General features: G+C 41.3%; 1 protein-coding gene across 1 annotated transcript in view; it reads left to right on the forward strand.

Moving 5' to 3' along the window:
* Window positions 1-6,920: 6,920 nt before the first annotated feature.
* C8A (complement C8 alpha chain) overlaps window positions 6,921-23,933 on the forward strand; it is a 70,139-nt gene continuing 53,126 nt past the window's right edge. The window contains exon 1 of the mRNA XM_015072346.3: window positions 6,921-7,109. Within this exon, the coding sequence (XP_014927832.1) occupies window positions 7,033-7,109 (77 nt within the window). The 5' untranslated portion in view covers window positions 6,921-7,032. The remainder of the gene's footprint in view (window positions 7,110-23,933) is intronic.

A 23,933-nucleotide genomic window follows, 5' to 3' on the forward strand; every position in this document is an offset into this window, starting at 1 on the left:
GCGCCACCCAGGCGCCCCTGTCCTTATTTTTTAAACAATGTTTACTTATTCTATGTACTTATTTTTTTTAAAAAAACGTTTATTTATTTTTGAGAGAGCACAAGCAGGGGAGGAGCAGAGATAGGGGGACACAGAATCCGAAACAGGTTCCGTGCTGACAGCAGCGAGCCTGATGTGGGGCTCGAACTCATGAACCGTGAGATCGTGACCTGAGCTGAAGTTGAACGCTCAACCGACTGAGCCACCCAGGTGCCCCTGTCCCCATTTTAAGCTGACTCTAAGCTGCTTATAGTTTTAGAAACAGGGAGCCTAGGCAGACTTACTGTCAGAGCAACTTGTCCTCGAGTCCTCTCTCCCTCCCATCCCTTTTTTCTGGTGTCAGCCCCAAGTTTATGAGCTACCGGAAAGATTATAAAAGAGCATAAATGCTCATAAACATTAGCACTCTTTCTTCTACCCCACATAAAGTGAAAACCTACATCCAATTTCAGGGCAATTTTAAACAAAGGGCAGTTCAGGAGGTATTGGGTCTACCCCCCACCCCCCACCCTCCTGTCCTCTAGGACTCTGATGCTGATGAGAATTTGGAACCTGGCTCTCCTGCATGTTCTGTACCTACCCTGATTCCCTGACCCTTTGCGCTGGAAAGCTGAGAGAGTCATCCTTGATGCTGGCCCCTCGCCTGCAGAGCTTTACCGAAGGCTCTCACGTACATTATCTCAATTACTCTTTCCAGCAGGCCTGCGAGGCAGGTGTTCTCAGCCTCATTTTACAGTTGAGATACCTGAGGCTCAGAGAGCTGAAGTGACTTTTGCAAGGTTACAAAGAAAATTAGTGGCTGAGCTTCCCTTGAAACCCAGGTGCCCATCTCCTGCCTTAGGCTCTTTCTGGTTTCTTTGCACTGCCTCTTGCCCCCCCCCCCCCCCCCCCGTGCCCCATGCTATGTCACCGAGATGCTCGAGAAGCGTTCTCAAGAAAGGGAGGCACACGTGATTGTTTTCTTGCAACTGTGTACGTAGGAGGCATTAACATTCGTCCAGGAGCTGCTGAAATCCACTCAAGCGGAACCGAGACTGGAGAGAAGGGGACTGACCACATTTGTTTACAGTGGGCTAATCCAGCTCTGTCTCTCATTCCACACAGGCTGGCTTTATGAGCAGGAGAAAGTCTAATTACAGACTGACAGCCCGGAGTGTCTCATGGGAAGACAAGTCCTGAATACAAGTATTAAGAGAGACTTGACTGGTTTGGAAACAGATATATATTCGTTTCCTAGTCCTGCAGTTGTAGGGGGAGTGTCTTAGATGAGGACTATACCTGCGTAAGATGTCAGCCTGGAGGAGGCAGTAGAGATGAGCCGGCCCTTGGGCGTTGGACACGGAGGTCCCGGGAAGTCACGGGACTGTCCCAAGGTCGTGCGGTGTGATCCTGCAGAGGCCAGCACACAAATCAGAGGCCTGACTCCGGAGCTTCTCAATTCTCACTGCTCCCTTTTGTCCTCAGTCACTTCCCCTGAGTGTCAGGTGCGTGGAGTTCCAGTCCACGGGAGTCAGTCTCCAAGCTCTCCCTCCACTCCTGATTCCTCAATGAGGTCATGCCCACCTGCTGAGAGCAAGCTCCTGAGTGGCCACAGGAGAGTGTTTGTGGAGCCAGGCCATGAGAGGGCAGGGAGTGAGGGGATTACAAAGAGAAACAGTGCACATGATGATTCTGCCTGCAAATACCCGTTAATTCAGGCCAATTCAACAAATCTTTGTTAGGTATGATAGGTGTAGACGTATGTTAGGTATGATAGATATAAAGCTGCAGTTTTCCTACTGGGCTTGATAGAACAAGTATGAAGCACCTACTATGTGCCAGCACTGGAGTACAAGTCACTTAAAACTGGCCCCTGCCCCCGTGGAAGCTCCCAGTGTAGTGGGGGAATAGACAGTATCCAGATATCTCAGTGTGATGCTGTCGGGGAATGGAGAATAGCATCGTTTTTAATATGTGTGCACACAGGGCGGTCCCTTATTGCCTGCTCATGGGGCACATGAACTTGGCCTGGCTGTGGAAAGCTAGTTCCACTCACTGACTCTTACATCTGGTGCACAGAGACTCTGGACCAACACAGCCTTGTCTTCCAGAGTTCACAGGAATCACAAGTGGGATAAATCCCCAACCACCAAGCTGGTGGTCTTTCAGAGAGAGAGAGAGAGGTGGCCAGGGTACTGTGGGACTCTGTGAGTGAAGGCATCAGAGAGGACCAATCAAAGAAGCCTGGGGAAGTTGCTCAGGGGTAACAGGGACCCTGGTCTTTATTGCAGCCAAATTCTAATAGGAATTTCCCAAAGGACCACCCAGATTTGGCCTGAGGTGCTTCTAATGCAGGATGCCTTCTTTGAGAAAAGGTCTTACATTTCTATGCTAATGAGCCCGAAGCTGGCTCCCTCCCATCCTACCCCTTAAATGCAAATGCAGAGCTTCAACGTGAAGCGGGGAGCAGTAGGCGCGCATTAACCCATCCGTTGTAAAGCCTCTGATTGAGATCAATTACTTAAACCAGCCCCACTTCATTTCCAGCTGAAAACCCACCACTAATGTCTGCTGGCTGCAGCCCCGGCCTGATGAAGCTATCAGTAGGAAAAATCAACATCACAGACAAAAGGTTGAGAGAGGAAGTAGGGGAGGGCAATGCACTGGACTGGGGAGGCTCATTTACTGTCTGGACTTTGTGCCTTGTGTTGTGCTGCATATGGCGTAGGAACATTTTGTAGGGGGAAGATCATCACATACAAAGACACACGCGCGCGCGCACACACACACACAGACGCTTGCTTCTGAGGAGACACCACAAACTCACAAAACTATCTGCTGTGCCATCCATATGGACTGTCAAACAGTAAGATGTTGGGAGAAGCTTCCTTTGCTTCTGGCCATCTCAAGATTGGGCATATCCAAGTTAAACTTGCTACTCTGAGTTGCTCCCCAAGTTTTCAGCCTTTGAGCTGCTGGAATGGCATAGGAACCTGGGCAGAGATGGGAAAGCGGGTCTTTCTACCACCTTGTCACCTGGGCTCTCCTTCCAGAAGGCCTCAAAATCAGCCCAGGGCACTTGAATGGGAGTCTCCCACCTTCTACCCTCCTCCATTATTCTCCTTGCTAGGCCCCTCCTTTCTTCCACTTTCCCCTTCCACGTTTTTGAGAGGAGACCAACAGATGCTCCGAAGGAGAAATAGAAGCAGAAGCACTGTTGAAATACACGAGCCAGAGCTGTTCAAAATTCCCAGGCGAGGCTAGATTTCCTGGTTTAGTCTTTAGTTCTCCAACCCTATCCTGATCAGTATTATTTTATCCATTTCACAGATGAAGAAACTGAGGCTAGGAGACAGTAACTGATCAGTGGCACTTTGTGACCTACAACTGTGTTCTTCCTGTGCTAGCAAATTGCCTCCAATTGCATGAGATTCACAGAATTTTGAGCTGCTATCTGCACTGGGCAAGCCGCAGGCCCAGCACAGGGGCAATGTGGCACTGAGCTTCTAAAGCTTTTCAGAGAGCACTGACCTGGGTGTCGCCCTGTGGTGGCAGTCTGGGGCAACCAGTGGGAACAGGACATGTTCCACTCTGAGGCCGTAACTCACAGGCTGATTTAGATAGTGGAAAGTGTTTCCCTGAGATAAGCAATGTGTCTTCAGAATGAATCGCCATCTTGCTTTCTCTTCTGCATGGTATTTTATAACTATCCATCTTTGATAATAGAATGCCACAATTAAGGTGAAATCCACATAGACAAATATAACAATATTTTGGTATTTCCCATTCACCTTAGGACATTTTGGCTGAAAGCAGGTGAGGGGCCTGTCTAACACACACACACACACACACACACACACAGTCACAGGGGCACGACATGATCCCATATGACGTAGCTTGTCTCTTGCTTCTATTCTGTGATTACCTCTCCATTCACTCTATTTTGCTTTCTTTGTTCCTGGGAAATGATACTCATTCTCTCAGCTAAGGCATAATGGACAGAGAACTGGACCCAGAGCCAGAAGACCCAGGCCCTGTCTTGATATGCTTTGGTATATGTGTGGCCAGACCAAAAATGGTCTCAGGTTTTGAAGTTGGACACATTATCAATCCATGACTCTGAGACTCACCAGCTGTGTGACTGCAGGCAAAACACTTAACCACTCTGAAACTTGATATCCTCATCTTCAAAATAGCACTATGACTACTGGCCTTGCAAGATCAGTGTGAAAATTAAATAGATTGAAAAAGATTAAAAAAAAACACATGTAAAGTGGCAGGCACAGGGTTGGTACTCTATACACCTTGTTTCCATCTTCCCTCTTAATCACTGTGTCTCTGACTGTCAGGATTCCCTTCAGGATAATATTTATCTCACAAGATTCTTTTAAAGGTGAAATGAGAAAATATACCTGAAAGTATTATGAAATAGTAAACTATTTTTAGTTAGCTCACTCACAGATTCACTCCATCAAATTATATTTCTTATGAAAGATTCTATGTTGATGTGGGTGATTTAGAGAAGAATCAGACACAGAATTTACCCTAAAGGAATTTCTAGGGGAATATACCCCATTCCCCTAGAAAAATATAGTACGAGGCAAAAATGAAAAGGGCTGGTATGTATTTACAAGGTTCAAAGACAACACGGAGGGACCTTCCAGATGGGGCCATCAGCCAAGGATCCATGATGAACTTGCTGTTTGAGAAGACACGTGGCAGAAGGGTAGGAGATGATGGGTAAAGGTAGCTAAGGTAAAGATCCAGCAGGGGTGAAGTCAGAGCACTGAGAAAGTGTGAGAAGATAAGGGAACCTAGACTATAGTTTCAGGGATCATTTGAGGGTTGTGGTTGATGAAGTGTGCAAAGATGGCTTTGGACCCACTCGTGGAGGAATTTGGACTTACGATGCTATGGACAATGGGGGAGCCACGGAAGGCTTCTGAGCGGGAGACTTATATGGTCAGAAGCTGTCTTCTTGAAGATGAATCCAATGGTAATGCCCAGGCAGGTTTGGCGTGAGGAGAAGCCAGCCCGCTTAGGAGTGTGTCATGACAGTTTCAGAAAAAGCCCAGACCCTGCATAGTTCAAAGGGGAGAATTAAGGAGGAAAAATATTACAGAGGATATATGATAGAATTTAAGGGACCATGTCAGGGGTGGGTGGAGGGTGAGAGAGCTGAGGTTAAGGAAGAGTCCTGAATGCCACTAATGTCTTGGATGAGGAGAAAAGGCATCAGGGAAATCTCAAGAAGGAGCTGGACCAGGAAGGAAGAGGATATTCTCTCTATGTAAAAAGAAGAAGGAAATTAACTCACCAGAATCCCAGGCATCGGGGGAGGGCAGACCAGCTTTTTTGTGGGGCAGTGCTTCTCAACCTTGGCAATATTGATATTTGGGCTAGATCATTCTTTGTTGGGGGGGGGGGGGTGGAGGGAATGGGTCCTGCCCTGCGCATTGTAGGATGCTTAGCACCTAGTAGATGCCAGTGTCACAACCTCCAAAGTTGTGACAACCATAAATGTCTCTGGACATTGCCAATGTCCTCTGAAGGGCAGAATCACCCCTAGTTGAGGCCACTTTTATAGGGGGGAGGGGAACACAGAAATCAGGGACTTCAGAGACTTTCTAGGATCCAGAATCAGTCTTTGCTTTTGTCATATGTTAACTTAAGTCTCTGAAAAAAAAAATAGAGGCAGTAACAACTGGGCACCTTACTAATATCTCCACATTTAATTCAGATACATATTTCTTAAGCATACAATTTGTTCATTAAAACTTTTCATAACTGTATTTGAGATTAATAATAATTTGAGATTAATAATTCTCTCCTGCTAATGAGAGAATCTAAGTGTTCCCAAAGATATTAAGACAGCTGTACAGGGGCACCTGGGTGGCTCAGTCGGTTGAGCGTCCGACTTCAGCTCAGGTCACGATCTCTCAGTTGGTGAGTTTGAGCCCCGCGGCGGGCTCTGTACTGACAGCTCAGAGCCTGGAGCCTGCTTCGGATTCTGCGTCTCCCTCTCTCTCTGCATCCCCCCCCCCCCCCCGCCCCCCGCCATTCACGCTCTGTCTCTGTCGGTCTCTCTCTCAAGAATAAATAAACATTAAAAAAATAAAAAAATAAAAAGACAGCTCTACATCCTTGGCAAGTTACTTAACCTCTCTGAACCTCCATTTGAACTGCAAAATGAAATTAATCATTTCTATCTTGTTGACTTGTGAGGATTCAGTAAAATAAGACATATGAAATGCCTGCCACATGTCATTATTTTCTGTCTCTCCATCTCTACTTATTTAATTAATTTATGAATATGTCTGGAAGAGTAAGAGGATGTATATAGGTATGATATCAGTGCAGATGTGTGGCTGTTACTATAATTCTAGAGAATGCTTCTGGAGATGTCTATTGAAGACATCTGGTCCCCTCAAGACACAAATATGCCGGATCTTAATGATATCTAATGTCTAGATGAAAAGCGGAAGGTCCATTCAATTACCACAGCTCTCAGGCTCCAGATGTTTGGCAACACGTTGTAGAATCTTTATGTAACTATCAGCATCTCCTATGTTTTGGCGGCTGTTTACAAACGAGTTCATACACCAGTATTATCCTTGTATAAGTCTTGCAAAACAAATTGATCTGACTTCACAAGTTCCAAGAGCCACTCAAAAAGACCCACGAATTCTGCAACTGTATCTTGATTTGGCTTTGCCTCATTCCGAAAAGAAGACTTCCTTGCTAAACTGGTATTGGCTAAAAATCCTCCTTTCCTCAACCATATGGATATTACTTTTCAAAAGGTTTGAAAAACAGTGACCTTTGGTGTCCTGGATTTTAGGGTGTTTGGCTAATCAATACCCTCGTCACTAATTAACCACATCTCAATGAGAATTGAGTGAATTCTGTTAGTTCCGAACATTCGATGGCTCTTACAGGTCCCGGCGCAAAGACATCTTTCACTCCAACTCTCTGACTAGTTTTATTCCTTCTAAGTGATACAGGGTGGTTGAGATGCTTGCTGCTGCTGTTTTCATCCTGTGTTTGATGACTTGTCAGCCTGGGGCAACTATCCAGGAGAAGGTGAACCGGTGAGTTGGCCCTAAATCTGCAAAATTTGCACAGAGGGATCACCTGGTGGGGAGCGAAGGCACTTCCATGTTTGCAACAAGTTATTCTAGGATAGAATGTGACTTCTTTTCATGTTATCACGGATCCGGCGATGGAGTGCAGGACAGTGAAAAGAACATGCCCTTGGAGTCAGATGGATCGGTCTACAGACCACCGATCTAATACTCAAGAGTTGGGTAATCTGGAATGATCATTTAATCTCTTAGAACTTCAATTCCCCTATCTGGAAATGAGGGTAATACTGCCTTGTCTATAAGAGTCAATGAATATGAAATAAGGTCCTAGATATAAAATATACTCAGCTTAATAAATAATAATCCTCTTGAGTAATGTTGGACAATGAACCTCTACTTATCCATTTGTGAGTCTTACAAATTCCCTCTCATAGTGTTTCAGGGAGGATACAATCAGATAATGTTAATAACCTCATCCTGGGAAAGCCAAAACTGTAGAGATGCTGGGTCATTTCATTCTTACAATGAGTTTACCTTTTGCCGTAGGGAAATGGATGGAACTGATATTTTCATATGTACATTGCAATTTTGCCCATTTCATTTCCTTGAATCGCCCAACCCGGCTTCAGGTTTTTATATCTTAACATCAAGTATTTTGTGGTGCTTAAAGAGTCCCTTATTTCAGCTTTGGGATAGCATGAAAGCAGTCTTTGTCTTCCAAACACTGAAGATTTTAAGTTGAGCTATTTTAGTCAAATTCTTGAGTGATTTAATTTTGAATCATTGCTTTTAAATGCTAGAGCAAGAGCGATTGCCTTTACATAACAGTTCAGAAGGGGGAAAGGCATTTTTATAAGCACTTAATTTGCAATTTGTATTTAAAGCAAAAACACCTTTGAAAAATCAGAAAATTTACCTCTAAGAATTAGGAGATAAAGGCAAGAGAACGGTAGTGAAGGAAATCTCTCCTGAGATACTCTTAATTATAAAAGCTTCTCATTGTAATCCTTTTTGAAAATGAACAAAGAGTCTTGATGTTTGATGAACTTATCAAACAAGACAGACCAGTGAAGAGGCAAATTTGAAGTCAAGGCAAAAGAGAACCAATTAAATACTTTACAAAGTGCTGAAGTAGGAAATCATGAGGTCTTTGTATCTAATGCCAGTATATCTGACCCTTGCTTTGAAAATGGAAAACTACATGGTGAAATAATTCTGTTGGGTTCAAATTATGGCCCTGGTATTTACTGTCTGTGTGATCTCAGGCAAGTTATGTAAGTGTTCTGAGCGGTAAAATGGGAGGAAATTAAGAGAAAAAAAATGGATGAAGGTACTTAGGACAACGCCTAGTCCTGAGGAGGCACTCAGTTCAATGCTGGCTATCGTGAGCAGTTTTGTGTGATTGTTATGGTCACATTTTGTTTTTGTCCATTCTCTCTGTTGGTTGACAAAAGTCAGACAGAACAAATGTATAATGTGCCAATTGGCATGGATCTTCAAGACTGGTCAGTGATTTCAAAACATTTAAAAAATTTAACAGTGGCATGCTTTTTTCCCCCAATAAAATCTTATGTGAACCCTCACAGCGAAAACAGATACTATACATTTATATTTTCATGGCACACTTTAATTTTTTCAGTAAAATTTATTTTATTTTTAAAATACATTTTATACTTTGAAATCAATTATACTTCTTAAATTTTATATTTTCAAATACAGTTTTATACTTTTATTTTTATAAGGTCTTCTTTACCATTTGCTTATTATAAACTCAAACAATTTTTTTTAAATGTTGATTTTTTTGGGGTGAGAGAGACAGAGTGTGAGCAGGGGAGGGGCAGAGAGAAACAGACAGAATCCAAAGCAATCTCTAGGCTCTGAGCCATGAGTACAAGCCCAACACAGGGGCTCATGAACTCACGAGCCATGAGATCGTGACCTGAGCTGAAGTCAGATGCTCAACCAACTGAGCCACCATAGTGCCCCTATTATTAACTCTTTTTTTTTTTCAACGTTTATTTATTTTTGGGACAGAGAGAGACAGAGCATGAACGGGGGAGGGGCAGAGAGAGAGGGAGACACAGAATCGGAAACAGGCTCCAGGCTCTGAGCCATCAGCCCAGAGCCTGACGCGAGGCTCGAACTCACGGACCGCGAGATCGTGACCTGGCTGAAGTCGGACGCTTAACCGACTGCGCCACCCAGGCGCCCCTATTAACTCTTGATAGAAAAATTGAGATACCACCTCACACCAGTCAGAGTGGCTAAAATTAACAACTCAGGAAAGAACAGATGTTGGTGAGGATATGGAGAAAGGGGAACCCTCTTGTATTAATGGTGGGAATGCAAACTGGTACAGCCACCCTGGAAAACAGGGTGGCTCAAAAAATTAAAGATTGAATTATCCTATGAGCTAGCAATAGTTAGGAATTTATCCAAAGGATACAGGAGTGCTGATTCAAAGGGGCACATGCACCCCAACGTTGATAGCATTCAACAATAGCTAAATTATGGAAAGTGCCCAAATGTCCTTCAACTGATGAATGGATAAAGAAGATATGGTATACACACACACACACACACACACACACACACACACACACACACACACTGGAATGCTACTTGGCAATGAAAAAGAATGAAACCTTGCCATTTGCAATAACGTGGATGGAACTGGAGGGTATTACACTAAGTGAAATGAATCAGAGAAAGACAGATATCATATGTTTTCACTCATGTGGAAATTGAGAAACTTAACAGAAACCATGGGGGAAGGGAAAGAAAAAAATACATAGTTACAAACAGAGAGGGAGGCAAACCTTAAGAAACTTTTATATACAGAGAACAAACTAATGGTGGAAGGAAGTGGGGTAGGGAGGTGGGGAAAATGGGTGATAGGCATCCAGGAGGGCACTTGCTGCTGGATGAGCACTGGGTGTTTCATGTAAGTGATGAATCATGGGAATCTACTCCTGAAGCCAAGAGCACGTCGTACGTATGTTAGCTAACTTGACAATACATTATATATAAAAACAAACAAACAAATAAAAGAATAACAACAAAAAATGGGGCTGAGAAAAAACATTTTAAAACAATGGTGATGAAAATAAGTTGTAATATCCAACCTCAAATATTTTATATAAATCATACATTTAGCATGTGTGTTGCTTTAAAAAGTTTAAACAATTTTCAATCCTTCTAATTTATTGAGATTTGTTTTATGATAAAAAATAGGATTTCTTAGTGAATATATAATGTGTGCTCAAAAGTGTACATTTCTTTGTTGTTGGGTGTAGTGCTAAGTCATGAAATCAAGTTGGTTGTTAATGTTGCTCAACTTTTCATCTCCTTGTTCTATTAATTACTGAGGAAGTGATATTGCACTCTCCAGCTATATTTGTGGATTTGTCTACTTCTTTCAGTTCCTTCAATTTTTGCTTCATGTATTTTCAAGCTCTGTTATCTACATCTATCTATCTATCTATCTATCTATCTATCTATATTTAGAATTAGTATGACTTCTTGATGATTTTCCCCCTTATCATTATGAAAGACTTTCATTATCCGTAGCAATTGTTTTTGGTCTGCAGTCTATTATTAATATCATATTCTTACTTTCTTATGATTATTGTTGGTGTGGTGAGTTTTTCCCCAAATTTTATTTTAAATCATCTGACTCTTCATACTTTATTTATTTATTTTTAAAGTTTATTTATTTTGAGAGAGAGAGAGCAGGGGAGGGGCAGAGAGGGAGGGAGAGAGAGAGAATCCTAAACAGGCTTTGAACTGTCAGCACAGAGCCTGACTCGGGCTCAAACCCAAGAACTGTGAAATCATGACCTGAGCCGAAATCAGGGCTGACACTTAACTGACTGAGCCACCCGATTGTAGTTAAGTTTTGAAATCGGAAAGTATGAATCCTCCAACTTTGTTCTTTATTTTTAATGGCTATTCTGGGTTGCAATTTCATATGAGTATCAGAATCAGTTTGCCAATTTTGCAACAACAAAAACCCCTGGGATTTTGAAATTGCATTGCATTGAATTTACAGATCAGATCAGTGTGGGGAACGTTTTCACCTTAATACCAAGTCTTCCATTCCATGAATATTGGATTTGTTTTTACTTAATTAGGTCTTCTTTAATTTTTTTCTATGATATTTTGCACTTTTCAGTGTATGTCTGATACTTCCTTTGTTAAATTCATTCCTAAATATTTTTGAGGCTATTGTAAATGAGATTGACTCCTGGATATCGTTGTCAGATTGTTTATTGCTAGTATATAGAAATACAATTGTTTCTGTACATTGTTTTTATATCCTGCAGCTTGCTGAAATAATTTATTAGTTATAATATTGTTTGTGGATTTCTTATAATTATCTATGTACGAGATTATGGCATCTGCAAATAGAGATACTTTCACTTCTCCCTTTCCAATCTGGATTACTTTTACTGCTTTTTCTTGCCTAACTGTCCTGGGTAGAACCTTCCGTTCTATGCTGATAGAAGTGGCAAGACTGGACATCTTTGTCTTACTCCTAATTTTTTTTTTTTTAACGTTTATTTATTTTTGAGACAGAGAGAGACAGAGCATGAATGGGGGAGGGGCAGAGAGAGAGGGAGACACAGACTCGGAAGCAGGCTCCAGGCTCTGAGCCATCAGCCCAGAGCCCGACGCGGGGCTCGAACTCACGGACCGCGAGATCGTGACCTGAGCCGAAGTCGGCCGCTCAACCGACTGAGCCACCCAGGCGCCCCATGTCTTACTCCTAATTTTAAGAGGAAAACTTTTGGCTTTGACTGTTAAGGATGATTTTAACTATAGTTATTTTGTAGATGCTCTTTGTTAGGTTGAAAAAGTTTCTTTCTGTTTCTAATTTTTCAGTGTGTGCGTTTGTGTTTTATATAGTGCAATAATGATTTCAGGAGCAGAATCCAGTGATTCATCCCCTACATATAACACCCAGTGCTCATCCCAACAAGTGTCCTCCCTAATGCCCCTTGCCCATTTAGCCTTCCCCTGACCCACAGCCCCTCCAGCAACCCTCAGTTTGTTCTCTATATTTTAAAGTCTCTTCTGGTTTGTCTCCCTCCCTGTGTTTTTATATTGTTTTTGCTTCCCTTCCCTTATGTTCATCTGTTTTTTATCTTAAATTCCACATATGAGTGAAAACATGTGGTATTTGTCTTTCTCTGATTGACTTATTTCGCTTAGCATAATACCTTCCAGTTCCATCCACATTGTTGCAAATGGCAGGATTTCATTCTTTTTGACTGTCGAGTAATACTCCACTGTATATATATACCCACATCTTCTTTATCCACTCATCTGTCGATGGACATTTGGGCTCTTTCCATACTTTGGCTATTGTCAATAGTGCTGCTATAAACATTGGGGTGCATGTGTCCCTTCAAAACACCTGTACCTTTTGGATAAATACCTAGTAGTGCAATTGCTGCGTGGTAGGGTAACAATCTATATTTTAATCGTAGTGTTTACATATACCATTTGTATAAAATGTTATTACCGATATGTTTGGATTTATCATCTTTTTATTTGTTTTCTACTAGTCTCATTTGTTTTCTGTTTCTGCTTTTTTATCTTTTAGATTGAATGTTTTTTTTTCTAATTCCAAATAAGTTAGTAGCTATTCTACTGTTTTTTTTTTTGCTGTTGTTATAAGATTTATAATATACATCATTAATTTATCACAGCCTACCTTCAGGTAATATCATACCACTTCTGATATCATTTTTATTCTGCCTGAATAACTTCCTTTGACATTTCTTTCAGTGCAGAATGACTTTTGGTGATGAATTCTCCATTTTTAGTGATCTGGAAAAGTCTTTATTTTGCCTTTATTTTGAAGGATATCTTTGTTGAAAATTAAGTTCGAAGGGAGTAGTTTTCTTTTCCTGCTACATTGCTTTAAAGATGTTGTTCTATTATCTTTGGCTCGCATAGTCTCTGAGGAAAAATCTGCTTTCTTCCTCTTTGTGTAATATGTCATTTAAAAAAATTGACTGCTTTTATGATTTTCTCTTTATTATTGATTTTCAGCAGTTTATGATGTACCTTGGTATGGTTCTGTGGGTTTATAGTTCTCACAAAATTTGGCAAAAAAAGTGTTGCCATTATTAATTCAGATATGTGCTCTGCCCCATAATCTTTCTCTTCACCTTCTGACAGTCCAATTTCAGATAGGTTGGACAGCTTGATATTATTCCACAGGTCACTGAGACTCTGTCCTTTATTTAATTGTTGTTGGCAGTCTTTTGTCTCTTTGTTCCATTTTGGATCGTTTCTATCACTGTATCTTCCACTTTGCCAATCTTTTCTTCTGCAGTATTTAATCTGTTGTTAAACCATTCAATGAATTTTCATTTCTGTTGTAATGATTTTCAGCTTTAAAAGTTTCATTTGGTATTCTTTTACATCTTCCACTTATCATCATGTTCATGATTCTCCTTACATATCTGGATATATTTGCAGTAACTCTTCTAAAGTTCTTGTTGGCTGCTTCCTTCATTTCTATATCGCAGGTCTTTAGAATTAGGACTGACTCAGACATCTGGTTTAATCCACTTGTGTTGCAGGTAACGAATCTGAGCCCCAGAAAGAGAAGGGGCATGTTATATAACAACCAGACTTCTCTGCCAGGCATTTTAAGAATACTGACCGATTAATCCTCATTATGTCCCTTTAAGATTGTTATAATTATTATTCCCTGATTGAGAGCCAGAAAGGAAACAAAGCAGTTTGACATGCTCTACATGATTCAGCCACCCAGTGGAATTGTCAGGTCTTCTAACTGCCAGATCAGTGTTATTACCACCATTGCTGCTACACCTGCCCCCCAGAAAAAAAAAGTGGGTTTTTTTCCAAAACTAAACACATGTTTTGATAAGCAATGCAAATATAACATTTTCAACCAAAAATGTCCATTGATGGAGAATGAACAAAATTCCTTAGGGTGACTGATGAAACACAAGTGAGGATTCCAAACATGGAATGACCACAAGGGTTTGTTCCTTTCCTTGGTTAAATAGGTCATACAGGCAGTGGACCCTAAGAAGTTTAAATCACGATTCTCCTCTTTATTTTGCCTATTTCATGGGCATCTCAGTGTGTTTACCCGACTATCCTGGGCCAGGCCATGTGAATATTTTCAAAGGTTGTCCAGATAACTGGAAATCAGTATGTATTAGAGCTACGTGAATTTTTAACTCATATGAATAACTGGAGTAGTGGATTCGACTCAGAAGCAAGTCTTGTGAATGTGGACGCTTTTGTCCAGGGTAACTAACTATTAGCTATACTTCAAATGGCATTGGGTATGGGCTATGGAGTGAGGTCAACCTGGTTTTAAGTCCTGGCTTCACCACCTAGTGGCTATAGAACCTGGACAATAAACTCTCTAAGGCTCAACTTAGTCATCTATGAAACAGAGATATGTATTTCATTGAGCACTTTACAGGAGGTAAGAGAGTTCATATAAAGTACTTAGCACAGAACTTGGCACATGGTAAGCTTTTAGAATATTGTTTTTATTACTCTCTTTCCCTTTTGTCAGAAACCCTTCATAGTATATCTTGGAATGCTAAAACAATGCATATGTTTTAGTGTTAAACAGCCTTCGTCGGAATCCTTGCTTTGCCATTTTACTGTCTATATAACCTTAAGCAGGTTTATTTCATCTCCCCATGAATCTGTTTTACTTGCCTATAAAATGGGTGTAATAGTTCCCACCCCACAGTGTTCTTATAAAACTTAAATGAGATAATATAAGATTAAATGAGATAATATACTTATACTCAACATTGGTACTGAGCTGCTACGAGATGCAACCTACTAGATGCAAAGTACTATACTGAGCACTAGGCTATAATGGTGAACAATGTAGTCATGATGCCTGCCTTGCAGAATGTGCCATGTAGGAATGGAGATAAAGCATGAGAAGCTCTATGTAGGTGGCAAGATGTTCACATAGGGCAGGCAGGTCAAGGAAAGCTAACTGGAAGAATAATAAGCCTTAGCCGAACTGGGAAGTTTTGGCCAGATGAATGAGGTGCGATTATTCTGTGTGGAGAAAACAGTATTATGCACATTCTGTAGAAAAGCCTGGAACATTCCTAGAGCTAGAAGTTCTGTGTGGAATTCTGTGTGTTGCCAGCACACAGGAAATACTTTCCTTCCTTCCTTCCTTCCTTCCTTCCTTCCTTCCTTCCTTCCTTCCTTCCTTCCTCTCCATACTCCAGGTATGCTAGGTACTAGGTGGTGAACTAAACAGATAAATGTTCCTGCCCTCACGGACTTGACAGTGTAGCGATAGAGTAGATGAACATGTAAACAAAACATTTCAGTAAGAAAACTGTGATAAGTACTATGAAGGAAACAAATAGATCCTTTTGACAGAGGATATTAGAGCAATTGAAAGACAGCCTGGTGGGTGGGGTTTCTCTGGAGGTGGTATTTAACCTGAGAGATGTAGTATGGTCAGGAGAAGCCATGCGAAGAAAAGGGAGAATGGAGAGATCAGCACGTCCTCAGACCCTCCAGTGGGAAATGGCCCATCATGCTCATGGCACTGAAGGATGGCAACAGCGTGAGAGCAGGGAATTGTGCCCTGACAGGATGTCAAAAAAGTGGGCAGACACCAGATCACAGAGGACTTTGACATCATGATGAGGATTTTGAACTTCAGTCTATGGGTACTAAAACCCAACCAACCAACCAACCAACCAAAAAAACACCGGAGGGTCTTAAAAAATGGGAGTGCAGGGGAGGAAAAATCATCCCGGTGGCTGGGCAGAGAAGGGATTGGAGGAAGCTCAAGTGGAATGTCTTGGCCCACAGGAGGCCCCAGCAGTGATCTCATGATAGATAATGGTGCCTTAAATTAGGGTGCTGGTAGCAGAGGTACGCAGAAGGGAAGATATTTGAGACGTATCTTGAAAGTAAAATGGACAGACATTTCCAAAGCACTGGATACGGGGGCGAGCGGAAGGAAGGAATTAAAGACCATTGCTAAGTATTTAGCTTGAGCAACTGCGTGTTATGATGGCTCTACTTTTGGATGTGGGTGAACCAGAGAAGCTGGTTAGTAGAAAAGGAAGAGTTGAGGTTTGGAGCCATTAAGTTTGCCATGCCCCAGGGGCACCGACCTAGTGGAGATCTAAAGTGGGGCAGCTGGATAGAGAAAAGAGGATTTCAGAGGAGTAGTCTAGGCTGAAGATTTACATTTAGGAGGTATTAGCATAGAGGCAAGGGAAGCCAAGGAAATGGATCTCACCTAAGAGTGAGGGAAACAGGAAGAGAAAAGAAATGCAACATTGGGGCCTGAAACATTCCAGTTTTTGGAGAAGTCAAAGAGAACGGGCCAACAGAGGGAGGGAGGAAACAGGGAAGTGTGATGCTGAAGAAATCCCAGAATGGATGATTTCAAGAAGGAAACAATGGCTAACAGAGGGGGAAGTTAAGACCAAGCCAGACAACTTTCTACGGGATTTAGCAACATGGAGGTCGCTGGAGACTCAGCAAACTCTCAAAGGCCATTTAAAGTACCTCAGTTTCATGATGTGATTTCCCTGTAAGAACTGAATGGATCTGCCTCACGATTATATAATCGGTGACAATCAGCCTTAAATATAAGCTGAGTCAATTTATTAGGATGATCCTCTGGCAATAATTGGGGTTAGGCTTTCTAATCTTCTAGCCTAAAATTGGTAGCTGATTAATCATTTTTTGATTTCAGTTGCTGTGGTGGCCACATTCTGGGGTTAGGTATTTGACTCGCAGATTCCACGTTTAACTCTAGGTTTTAGGCCCTTTGCCCAATGTGCCATTCTATTTAAAAAAGCAGATGGGGGGCGCCTGGGTGGCGCAGTCGGTTAAGCGTCCGACTTCAGCCAGGTCATGATCTCGCGGTCCATGGGTTCGAGCCCCGCGTCAGGCTCTGGGCTGATGGCTCAGAGCCTGGAGCCTGTTTCCGATTCTGTGTCTCCCTCTCTCTCTGCCCCTCCCCCGTTCATGCTCTGTCTCTTTCTGTCCCACAAATAAATAAACGTTGAAAAAAAAAATTAAAAAAAAAAAAAGCAGATGGGTAGCATCTCACTAACCCACAGCCCTATGGAGAGTAGACATTCAATACCTTTTTGATGAAGGTGGACAGTTTTGATGAGCATGTACAGGGTTGAGAAGATTAGAGAGTAGAAACTGACATGTACATCAGGCTTGTGCTTGGGGCTTTACATACATGATCTTACTCCATATTCAAGACATAGGTTATTATATTATTTTTCAGTTATAATAAAATGAAAGTTCAGTAAGGGGCAGAAACTGGGTTGCAGTGCATGTTTGGTAGACTCAAAATCACTTGGTGTTCTATCAGTGTTTCCTCAATTGTGTTACACAATCTTACAGACGTTACCTGAAAAAAAGAAATGATGTGTTCAAAAAATTGGGGAAATGCTGGGTTGGGTAGATTAGAATGCAGGACTTCTCAGGGCCTTCAATATGTTGCAGTTTAAATTTCTGAGAGTAGCATGTTGTATGCAATTTATCTGAACGTATTTGACCATGTCATTTTTCTTCTCTTCTTTCTCAACCCTAGGTTGAGCACTCCACAGAGCACACTTTGAGAAATCCTGCAACAGTACTATATTGACTGGGGATGATTCTATAGATTAAAAAATCTAAAAGCCAGAGAGTTAAAGAAACTTGCTCATAGTAGATAGAAAAGTAGATATAAACTAAAAATGAGAATCAAAGACTCCTGACTCCCAGTGCTCTGTATGAAATGTGTTATTGCTTGAGTAGATTCTCAGCAGCTAGGAGACGCTTCTTTTATTTTTTTTGGAGACGGGTTAAAACTATTTGCCAAGAGTTACTAGACCACAGATTTATTCACGGTTCCCTAAGTGATTGAAAAATGATACAATTATTTTGCAAAGCCATTTGGCTGTAAGTGTCATAAGCCTTAAAATCACCTGTATCCTTCAACCTAGCCATCCCACTCCACAGGATATATCTTCAGGAAATAAGAGGATATGGAAACATTGGGTGCCCAATAATCTAATTGTTTGATGTTAGAGGAATGGAACCATGTGTAGTCATCATAAGTAGTTTACATTTCTGCTATAATATTAAGTGGAAAATCAGGATGTAAAATGTAATACTCAGTATGACCTCAATTATATTATGAAAATAAAGCAAAAGGAAATAGAGCAAAATATTAATGGTGGCAGGGTTGGGGGCATTTTTTTCTTTTATAATCTCTTCTATGTTCTCTTTAAAGAGAATGTATTACTTTTGTAATAAGCAAAAAATAAACTACATTTAAAGATTCGCTGGACTGATAAGAGAAAATGCTGGACATATTGATATTGGCTAAAAGGTTGGAGCCTTGTAATGACTTAATGAATGGTTCTGTGTACCTTCTGTACTCTTGCTTCAGTGATAGCATTACTGTATGTGCTTCTGTCTAGACATCATGTCACAAAGCTTTTAAAACGACAGCAACACAGCATTGCTCTGTCTAGGCTTTTGCTCCCATCCATTAATACTGTTTCCTTCCATTTTGACATCATAATGCAGTCTCAGTGGGCTTGCACTGACATTACCTTGACAATTCCATAGTGAGAAGCAAACTAATGCTGGAATCATTTTCTGTTCCCAAACCTTTACTCTGTACCTTCTCTCCCACCTTTTGATGATTAGAACCCTGTCTTTCTCCATGTTCCTATACTTCAAGCTTTTATTATTAGGAAATCTATCAGAAAAATGACAGATGGGCAGAACCTTGAGCCATTTGAATGTCTAGTTACCAGATTTACTTAGCTTCTAACTGGAAATCGAGTTCAAACAAGTCTCTAAACAATGTCATTCTATTTCCCATAAATTGGTTTCCTTCTTTCCCTTTTCTTTCCTTCCATCTACTCTCCCTTCCCTCCCCCCTTCCTTCTTCTCTTCCTTTTTTCTTCCTCATCGTCCCTGCTTTCCGCCCACCTTCTCTCCCTTCTTTCATCCCCTCCCCCCTTTCCTAAATATTCACTGAATACTTTCCTTGTATCTGGCACCATAATAGGTGCTGGAGCGTCAGCAGCAAATATACAGGCAGTATCTGCCTTCATAGAACTTATAATCTGGTGAAGACAGAAACTGTACAAATATTACAAGTGTGATAATTAAGTTTTGAGAAAATGGGCAGAGATTGACCACATCATATGAAGGCAGGTATATAACTTATCTGGGTATTGAAAAATATTGCCCTAGGAACTGATATTTATTATGAGATTGAGTTAACCAGGTAAGGAGGTCGATAGTTCACTCAGGGTTGGGTTTTACAGGTGGGTGTGATCAAGGGAACAGTGGAGTCCAGGAATTTAGGGCACAGTTATGATTTCAAAATGACAGACCATGGAATCAAAACTCGTTATAAAGAGAAATGAAAATAGGAAAGGATCTTACTGAGAGAACGCTTAGGTGTCAAGAGACTAAAAGCCTGAAAGAGGTCCAAATAAAAGTGCACTGGGAATCCTCGAGCATAAAATATAGAGGGAGAAGAGACTGTGGAGCCCCCAGATAACTATTCACAGATGACTGATGAATTAGTGATTTGGAGGAGGAGCTGTTTCAGAGAGTGAGAAAGACCAGGATGTGACCATAGAAGATAGCGGAGTGAGGAAAAGGTCACTGGAGATGAGGACAAGGAGTGACTGAGGGGCAGAGTGTTGGATAGCTCATTTATGCGGATGATGAGGTCTCCCATGGCGATAGAAGGAACTGAGGTAGAGGGAAAGATTGTGAGCTGAGCACTGAAATTTTCTTTGGAGGGATAGTAGCACTGGTTTTACACACTAGTGTCATTTGATAGACCAGAGTTTCTCAAAGTGTGGTCTATAGGCCCCAGGGAGTCCCCAGGATCTTTTCAGAGGGAGTCTGTGAGTTCAAAACAATATCACAATAATACCAAGTCAGTTGGCCTTTTCACCGCGCTCATACTTTCACTGATGGTGCAAAAGTTATGGTGCATAAAACTACTTTGGTCGTGGTACAAATCAAGGCAGTGGCAGAAAACTCACAGGAAAGAAATGAAGTTTTCCTTAAGAAAGTCCCCCCTGAAACAGTAAAAGTTATTAATTTTATTAAACCTCAATCTTTGAATACATGTTATTTAGCTGTTCTACGTGACAAAATGGGAAGAATGCATTAAGAACTACTACTGCACTGAAGTATGATGATTGTCTTGAGAAAAAGCAATTGCTGGAATAGTTCCATCAGAGTAGCCACTTGTTTCCTGGAACATTGTTTTTACCTGACAAGATAGCTGCGAGGCTGTGGTTTTTCAGGCTTAGCTATTTGGTAGACATTGAACAGGGAGCCCATCACTTCATGGAAACCAAATAACCAAATAACAACATGTGAGCTTTCCAACAAAAATTAAAAACTTGGAGGGATGCCTGGGTGGCTCAGTTGGTTAGGCGTCTGGCTTCAGCTCAGGTCATGATCTTGCAGTTCATGAGTTCAAGACCCACATCAGGCTCTGTGCTGACAGCTCAGAGCCTGGAGCCGGCTTCATATTCTGTTTCTCCCTCTCCCTCTGCCCCTCTCCTACTCACACTCTGTCTCTCTCTTTCTCTCTCTCTCTCAAAAATAAATAAACATTAAAAAAAATAAAAAAAAAACCAACCTTGGAAACCATATCCACTACTATGAGCTTGATGAGATCACTGGTGATACTAATAAATTTGACGTTTTAATACTGTAGAGTGAAATGTGTTACTATTTTTAAGATATGCATAGTGAACCATCAGTTTCCAAGTTTCCAATGCCTGATGTTAAAAATCATGTGTGAGTGGCAGGTCCATTCAAGGTACACACAGACCAGTGGACTTTAATGCAACGGGGTGCAAAAAAAAATTCATTGACATGCTTTCAGATTCCACATTGCAACTAACATTTAAGAAATTACCACTTGTCAGGGTATCTGGGTGGCTCAGTCAGTTAAGCATCTGACTTCAGCTCAGGTCATGATCTCGCGGTTCATGAGTTTGAGCCCCGCGTTGGGCTCTGTGCTGACAGCTCAGAGCCTGGAGCCTGCTTCAGATTCTGTGTCTCAGTCTCTCTCTGCTCCTTCCCTGCTCACACTCTGTCTCTGTCTCTCTCTCTCTCAAAAAATAAACATTAAAAAAACAAAATAGAAAAAGAAATTGTCAACTTGTCAAGTTGTAGTGTAGTATGAAAGAACACCCACAATTACCTAAAAAGGAGTATGAAAATTTCCTCACCCATCTAGAATTTTCAGCTCCATAAATATATAAATATATGAGGCTAATTTTTCTTCCTAAACCTCAACAAAAGCAACGTAAAGCGACAGACTGAGTGAAGAAGCAGAAAGGAGAATCTAAGTGTCTCCTACTAACCTAGACATTAAAGACATTTGCAAACGTGTAAAACAATGACACGCGTTTCACCAATTATTTTTCTTGGAAGTGTGTTTTCAAATAAAATTATGGCATATATTGTAATACGTAATGGGTTTGTTATGATAAATTTAAATAAGGACATATTGTTATATTTTCTGTTTCGATTTTGAATTTTGAATCAGTAGATAGCCCACTTAAACAAAGGCTCTTCGGAGTCCTCAGTAATACGTTAGAGTGTAGAAGCGCCCTGGGATCTAAGTTTGGAAACCATTGTTAAAGATGAACATCACTTTCCTGACTATCCCCTGGATCCCTGTCTAGGGTTCAGACTGGACGCCATCTTTCATTCTGACTAGTAGCTCATGGAATGATTAGCGTCAGATTTGGAGCACCTTTTTTTTTTTTTTTCTATACTAGGGTGATAATTGTGCCATTTGTCACTGTAGAGGCTGCCTGACTCTCAGAAGTTATGATAATATTGGTGGTAACAGACAATCTTCCTACTTTGCTCAGTGGGCTGACCAGGCTGTGACACTGCGGTAGAAGCAATGACGCTTTTACCAGGCTTGGAGCCAGGCATGCTTGTGGCTTGTCCACCTTACCCTGTGTGACCCAGGTAAGCTCTTTAACCTCTGAGGAGGCAGCAGAGGGTAACAGAAAGAACATGGCCTTGTAGACAGGCCAGTGTCTACCTTTTACCTCTGTTACTCCAGGCAAGGCTCTGACTGTCTCAGTTTTGTTGGCTGATTTATAAAATGAGGAAGCAGCCGCATTATGGGGAAATGAACATGGTCTTTGCCATCAAACTGGGTCAAATTCTGCCTTTGTCACCCCTGGGCTATGATTTCTGGGGCTGCTTAGCTCTTAGAAATCTCAACTTTCTTCTATACAAGTAGGGCTAATAATATATACAGCCTAGGGTCGTTATAGATATTAAATGAGATAATCCATGGGACATCTTAGCACGTAATAACAAAAGCCAACCTTTAACAAATACTTCATAAGCATTTTAACATGTTTTCAATAACACCGTTGGGCAATGTTATTTTTAACCAAGTTTTACAGATGGGAAAACTGTAGCTCAGAGATGTTAAGTAACTTGCTCAAATTTTCAAAGTCAGCAGGTGGCAAGATTCAAAGTCAGTCCTCTTACTCTGAACCCCATGTTCTTAACCACTGGGCTTTCTGCTACTCTGACTCTTCAGAAAAAGTTAGTTCTCCTGGTTCTTTGAAAATATAAATAAAATTGGTAAACTTTTAGCGAAACTCATCAAGAAAAAAAGAGAGAGTAGTATTCCATTGTATATATAGACCACATCTTCTTTATCCATTCGTCAGTTGATGGACATTTAGGCTCTTTCCATAATTTGGCTATTGTTGAAAGTGCTGCTATATACATTGGGGGTACATGTGCCCCTATGCATCAGCACTCCTGTATCCCTTGGGTAAATTCCTAGCAGTGCTATTGCTGGGTCATAGGGTAGTTCTATTTTTAATTTTTTGAGGAACCTCCACACATTTCCCAGAGCGGCTGCACCAGTTTGCATTCCCACCAGCAGTGCAAGAGGGTTCCCCTTCCTCCACATCCTTGTCAGCATCTATAGTCTCCTGATTTGTTCATTTTAGCCACTCTGACTGGCGTGAGGTGGTATCTCAGTGTGGTTTTGATTTGTATTTCCCTGATAAGGAGTGACACTGACTATGTTTTCATGTGTCTGTTGGCCATCTGGATGTCTTCTTTGGAAAAGTGTCTATTCATGTCTTCTGTCCATGTCACTGGCTTATTTGTTTTTCAGGTGTGGAGTTTGGTGAGTTCTTTATAGATTTTAGATATTAGCCCTTTATATGACATGTCATCTACAGCAACGGTGATGGAACTAGAGGGTATTTTGCTAAGTTAAGTAAGTGAGGCAGAGAAAGACAGATACCATAGGTTTTCACTCATAAGTGGATCTTGAGAAACTTAACAGAAGACCATGGGGTAGGGGAAAGGAGGTGGAAGGTACAGAGAGGGAGGGAGGCAAACCATAAGAGACTCTTGAGGACAGAGAACAGACTGAGGATTGATGGGGGGTGGGGAAGAGGGGAAAGTGGGTGATGGGCATGGAGGAGGGCACTTGTTGGGATGAGCACTGGGTGTTGTATGGAAACCAATTTGACAAATTATATTTAAAAAGAAAAGAAAAGAAAAAAAGGGCTCCAAAATTGATAAAATCAGAAGTGAAAGAAGAGAAGTAGCAACTGACACCACAGAAATACAAAGGGTTATAAAAGGCTACTACAAAAATCACATGCCAACAAATTGAACAGCCTAACAGAAATGGAGAGATGCCTAGAAATTGGCACTCTTCCAAAACTGAATCAGGAAGAAATAGAAAATCTGAACAGACCAATTATTAGTAAC

Source organism: Acinonyx jubatus, chromosome C1, assembly GCF_027475565.1.
Source record: "Acinonyx jubatus isolate Ajub_Pintada_27869175 chromosome C1, VMU_Ajub_asm_v1.0, whole genome shotgun sequence".
In the NCBI taxonomy this organism is placed as follows: domain Eukaryota; kingdom Metazoa; phylum Chordata; class Mammalia; order Carnivora; family Felidae; genus Acinonyx; species Acinonyx jubatus.